This window comes from Pholis gunnellus, assembly GCF_910591455.1.
Source record: "Pholis gunnellus genome assembly, chromosome: 8".
NCBI lineage: Eukaryota > Metazoa > Chordata > Actinopteri > Perciformes > Pholidae > Pholis > Pholis gunnellus.
Genome location: NC_136534.1, coordinates 12,326,092 through 12,332,217, shown reverse-complemented (window position 1 = coordinate 12,332,217; position 6,126 = coordinate 12,326,092). Strand labels below are relative to the sequence as shown.

Here is a 6,126-nt window from a genome sequence, read left to right as displayed (position 1 = left end):
ACACACACACACACACACACACACACACACACACACACACACACACACACACACACACACACACACACACACACACACGGCTGATTGCTAATTGATCTAGCTCTTGTCCAGCCCCTCAAAATGAAAAGCTGACAGTCTAAGTCAATACAGCCCTCTCAAACTCTCTCAGTGAGAAAGCTGGTTATTAGGGAGCGTGCGTGTTTATGTGTGTGTGTGTGTTTTGTGTTTGAATTTCATCAGTGATTGTTGGTCCATTTGTATGTATGTGTGTGTTTGGCACAAACACTGCTTTCTGTCTGTCTCAGTGGAAAAGGTGACCTGCAGAGTTCTTTGTGTTTTTCTTTCACATGATGCAACAATTGCTATCTGCAGACGTTAAGTGTCCCACAGAGACACTGCCTTGATTCAACAAAAATCTGAGCAGAAGGGGAATGGCGATGAACACAAAGAGGTGGGGAAAAGGTGGGAAATTGCTAGTAAACAATGTCGACTGGTGAACAATGTCAAGAGTTATGATTGTTGGAGAGGTCTTAACTCCTTACCCTCAATTACATGAACGTGTCCATCCATCCGTTTGTGTGTTTGTGTGTGTGTGAGGGCGAGAGAGAGGATGCCAGCTCATTACCTAGGAGCCAAGTTAACAATGCCAAAGAGTTACGATTGTGTTAAGCGCTGCCTACAACTCAATTACTGTCAAGTTCGTTGGCTGAAGACACGTGAATTCTTCCTGCTGACCTGATCAATAAAACGCTTCCCAAGTCAAGCTAAACTGTCGCTAATACGCAGTAATTTTGGTAAACCACCTCTCATGCTAACTGTCCTAAGATAAACTACTGCGCTGTCTACAGCATGGTTCAGTTCTGAAAGTAGAATAAGGGAATAGTATATCCTACTACTAAAAACAAGTATCGTTAGCAAACAAATTGTAGATGCGATTTACATTTTTATGTGATTTACGTGAAATTTCAACATTTTCCAGGCTTCTTCTCTTGATTCGTATTTGCTGTCGAGAAATGAATAAACAAGTGAAGACAATAAAAACAAACTCATGTCGCTTTTGTTAAATACATGATTTATGTGCACTGAGTTAAAAACTAGGCTTTGTCATTCTGAGTGACAGTACAGTAGCTGCCAAAGGCATCAGAGTATTCTACATATCAAAGCAACCTTCACTCAAAGAGCTTCTCTTCACTTGAGGTTATCAGTAAGTGCTGGCTTCTCGGCTGAACACAAAAGTGTCACAATGATTTTAGTATCAACAAAACAGATGGGTCTTCTAGAGAGCGGTGGGATTACAATGTGTAAATCATTCTTCACAGTGTGAGTGTGTGTGTGTATACTTGGTCATTGGAAATGGGTGTTTGATATGAACAAGAGAGCAAACACAAAATATCTGCTAGTTGAGTGTTGCTGTGCTCATAACCAAGAGAAAAGTAGCCATAATAGAAGTCACACTATTGACCCACCCTTTGATCTTTCTTTAAAAAAAAATGTAAATGTCTTCCTCTTCATCGTCTCAAGCCACGAGGAAAGACCCAGCAGCCGACTATGTCACGAGACAGTGCAGCGTATAGATTTGATCTGCTGCATAACATCCCAAAACACCCTGCACTGGCTGCTCCAGAACTTAAGCCGGACTGAAGACTCCTATCATGTTTATATTGCTATAATTAAAGACAAATAATACTTGATGGGGCGACTGTGGCAGTTTGATTGAGTTTCAGCTTTCAAAATATGAATATTAGAATCACTCGTGGCAGATGTTGGCTTTAGTGTGTTAACCAGGCAAAGAGGCTTCGTTCCTCAGAGATTATCAAAGAATTTCAGTTGATTAATGAGGCTTTTAATCATGAACAGCTCTCAATCCACTCTGAGATAAAGGAGGAAGGAGTAAGACTGCAGACCCTTTGAGGAATAGTTCAACATTTTGGGAAATAGATCGGAAGATAAATATCCCGCTCACATCTGTCCATTAAATATAAGGCCATAACCAGTAGCTGGATAGCTTATCATACAGGAAACAGCTAGACAGTCCAAAGGTACAGTAACAAACTCCACCTACTAGCACCTCTAAAGCTCTTTGATTAACTAGCTAATCTAGCTAGCTGTTTTCCATGAAGCAAAGCTAAGCTAATAGGCAACTGGCTGTAGCTCATCAAACTCTCTGCGAGAAAGTGAAAAAGCATATTCCCCTAAAAGATCAAACTAATGTATCTGGTCAAAATGTGTTTACCAAAGAATTCTGCACATTACCTCATTGTTTGGCCATGGAACTATTGGGGAATAATTAAACATGTGCATCTTTATCCTTATCTTAAACTTCCATGCATATGCAACACTAGTATCTCTGTGGAAATTGAAGTTGGATGTATCATAGCAAGCTATTGCGCTCTGAGTGATAAAGAATACATGGAATTTAAATGTGATTTCAAAAAATACATCTGGATGCTTCTGGATGTGTATATTATAATTCATGTTGATTGGAGCCGAGGCTTTTCTCTCTATAACTGAAGACATTAGAACTGACTTCAGCTAAATCAGTCAAACACTGAAATACTTTACTTGCTTTGGTCACAGTATGCAACATCTTAAAAGAATACGGTGACATTTTGAATTTCAGTCGGCTGTCACATTGGTGGAGACTGTGCGGGCGATTGTGCCAGCCAGTTTCGATGATGAATGATGACACCGCTAACAAGACGATTCAGTGGACGCTAACAAAGACGAATGCATAAGGTTTTTCCACAGTGTGTCAAGTGTTTGGTGAAGAAAAATGACAGAGTGAAATTCAGAATGCCCTTTTGAGAGCTAATGGTGAATAAATGATATAATTGGTAAATGGAAGGCAGTTTGCTATTACATTTTGATTGAATTAAAAGGGAATTCATCTCAATCCTGTCCAGTCCTTCTGATCCTGGACATGACAGTGATGCCCAATCTGTGTCCATCTGTCTGTATATATCATCCCTCTCCTTCTAGTCCAGTCCATGTTTTCTTCTGTGGTTCTTCAGTCAACACTTCAGTCCGTGCAGCCGGTAAAGGGAGGGTTTATCCCAAAAAACAGTCCACTTCACTCAAAGCAAAAACCTACCTGGGTTAGTTTCTCCAGTGTTTCATTAACTTGGAGTTTGAGGTCAATTTCCAGATAGAGGCTACATTCAACTCAGCTTGGGTACCTGACTGATGGAGTTTGACGTGGTGTACTGCTGCATGCGGGCTGCAGAGAGGTGGAGAAACGAGGTGGATTTATGCTTTCAAAAAAGACTAAATGTCCCTTTAGAGAGGTCAGGCCACCAGACCCAGACGATAGATCTTAGCAGAGAGGAAGGAGTGGAGGATAAAGACGATCGGCTTCGGACACGAGTGGAGGTCCAGTTGCTGGAGGAAAAAGGAAAAAAAAAAAAAATTTAAGAAGTAGTATTGCAAATATTACCAAACAGGACAGAATATATTTAAAAGATGTGAACATTCATTAGAGCAGAAGGGATGACCGAGAGGGGAGGCAAAGAAAAGAAAAATAGTTTGTAAAGCTCATAGAAGTATAATCAGAACTAACTACACAGGAAACAGTTCCCCATGAGGCACGGATTAGACAGACCTCGCTGGAGCTGAGCACTGCGCACACACACAAACACCATCACTGTGAACAAAGCTCTGTTCATAGCCTGAATCAACGGTGGTACTATGACTCACATCCTGTTCCTCAGGTCTGAAGGGAGATTTAACCTATAAATTCACACCGTGACGACTGTTTAGGTGGTCATATTTAACACGTAGCACATTTTAGTGGCTATCTCATCCAGCATATCCAGGAAGGAAATTTGAGTAGACCTACATCATTACTGGTCCACAAAAATATGGTGTATCCGGAAAGTCCGATTGTCAGCATAGTTTTTTAGCAAGGCTTTGGTATTGGCAATGTCAGTCGGTACACATTGGTCCAGACTGAAATATTTCCACTATTTGGTGGTTTACTGTGGACTTTGGTGCAGATATCCACGGCGGCCAAAGGATGAATCCTAAAGACTTTGGAGATCCCCCGACTTTTCCACAATATTTGTGGTTCAGCTAAAAGTTATCGAGGGAAATGTCTCAACAACTTGCAGGATTGCCATGAATTGTTATGCTGAGGATCGCTCCACTTTTAAACCCCTGCCATCATCATGTCCATCATGAAGTGCTGTAATTTACTTTCAGCTGTTCCACTTTCCCTCTGCCTGTCTCGTGGACTTGTACTCGTTGGTGTTTGGCTTCATTTCTCAGCAGGCCTCCTTAAACCCCCTGAGAGGAGGTATGAACACGACCACAGCAAAGTAAGCTTGATATTGAAGATTGTTTTTAGCTGCGACCAGCAGCTTAATTGCTCACTCGGTTCGTTCACAAAAATTACCCCACCCTTTGGAGGCCACAGTTTTCTCCTTAAGAGGCTGAAATGGGCATCGAGGTCGTCCTTAAGAGGCTGAAATGGGCACGGGGCGACTGTGGCTGAGTGGAGAGCAGGGCCGTCTTTCAATCAGAGAGCTGGTGGTTCAAACCCCGGTTGCAAGTCGATGTGTCCTTGAGCAAGACACTTAACCCCAAAAATTGCTCCTGTAGCTGTGTCTACGGTAAGATAGCATCTGAATGAAAGCGTCAGCTAAATGACTGTAATGTCAAAGCTTTAATTTGTCCAACATTTTGGTTTAAATACCTGCTAAAATATCGAATTCTCGCCAGCCTCAGTTGTACTTTGTGTTTAGTGCTAATTGGTCAATATTGGCACACTAACACGCTAAACTAAGATGGTAAAAATGGTTATCATTGTACCTGCTGAACATCAGTATGTTAGCTTTGTCATTGCGAGCTTGTTAGCATGCTGAATCAAACATTTAGTTAGCATTTAGCATTAGCCTTGCAAGTCAACCACAGCAGAGGTGTGTATATATACTTTTTTGGTTTCTAAACCCAACATATACTTCATGCTTGGTCAGGGCCCTTGGCATCATGTTCTAACACACTGGGTAGTCAAGCGCACGTATTTGAGCGCAGTATTTGAAGCCCTGGGAATGAGAAGAGACTGACAAACCTCATCAATGGTTTTAACTTTATCCTTGCTCTATAATACATTTTCTGTATGTGGGGAGAGGAACTGTCAATTGCTGTGACAAAATTAGATATACATAGTCCCTGCCAAATGTGACAATATAGTCAACACTACTTTCAAATGTTGAGCTAATGAGCCATCAGCCACATCCGCAAGTGCCTTGGGATTTTTATAAAGCCTTGTGTATGACTGTGTTGGGATTCAGAAATGCTAGAGACACCAAAATCTGTTCTGCGAAGGTAGCCAACAGAGGGTTTTTGAATCAAAGCTCCAAAGTCTTTGCTTATTTGCCTTCAGCAGTATCTGAGGCGTGAAACATGAGTGTATCTGACAGAAGTTTTATATGGAGCTGTATGTGGACTGTTGTTCGAGACATTGATACAAAATGTCTGTTTCCAATTTTAAATCCCAAAAGCCTAGAGAGTAAATATTTTAGTTTTCAACGTCACTAACTCTCAGTGCTATGGCTTTATGAATGATGAAACATCAATGTTGTGATTCGGGGTAAAAACTGTTTGTAGGAGTGCAACGGGGGGTTATTAGGAGCTCATCCTCCTGACACCAACATTAATATTTATATCAGTATTGTCAAATAAGATCCAAGAGGCTAATAACTGAACAGCAGTAATACATATATTGAGTAGTGAGAGTGTGAGTACTTTCAGGTAAACACATCGATAACTTTGGAGGTGGCCACTGAAACACCACACAGGGAGCTGTTGAGTGGTGTAAACAGATTAAAACTCTTACAGTTAGTGGCAGGCAGGCTATTTCTAAAGAAAAACACCTACGTATGTGTGAAGTTCTTTATTTTATGATGAAGTGCTGTAATTTACTTTCAGCTGTTCCACTTTCCCTCTGCCTGTCTCGTGGACTTGTACTCGTTGGTGTTTGGCTTCATTTCTCAGAAGGCCTCCTTAAACCCCCTGAGAGGAGGTATGAACACGACCACAGCAAAGTAAGCTTGATATTGAAGATTGTTTTTAGCTGCGACCAGCAGCTTAATTGCTCACTCGGTTCGTTCACAAAAATTACCCCACCCT

The 6,126-nt window shown here is 41.3% G+C and overlaps 1 protein-coding gene across 1 annotated transcript in view; it reads right to left on the bottom strand.

The window, feature by feature from the left end:
• Positions 1-1,085: 1,085 nt before the first annotated feature.
• sntb1 (syntrophin, basic 1) overlaps positions 1,086-6,126 on the bottom strand; it is a 35,469-nt gene continuing 30,428 nt past the window's right edge. The window contains exon 8 of the mRNA XM_079163935.1: positions 1,086-3,378. Within this exon, the coding sequence (XP_079020061.1) occupies positions 3,286-3,378 (93 nt within the window). The 3' untranslated portion in view covers positions 1,086-3,285. The remainder of the gene's footprint in view (positions 3,379-6,126) is intronic.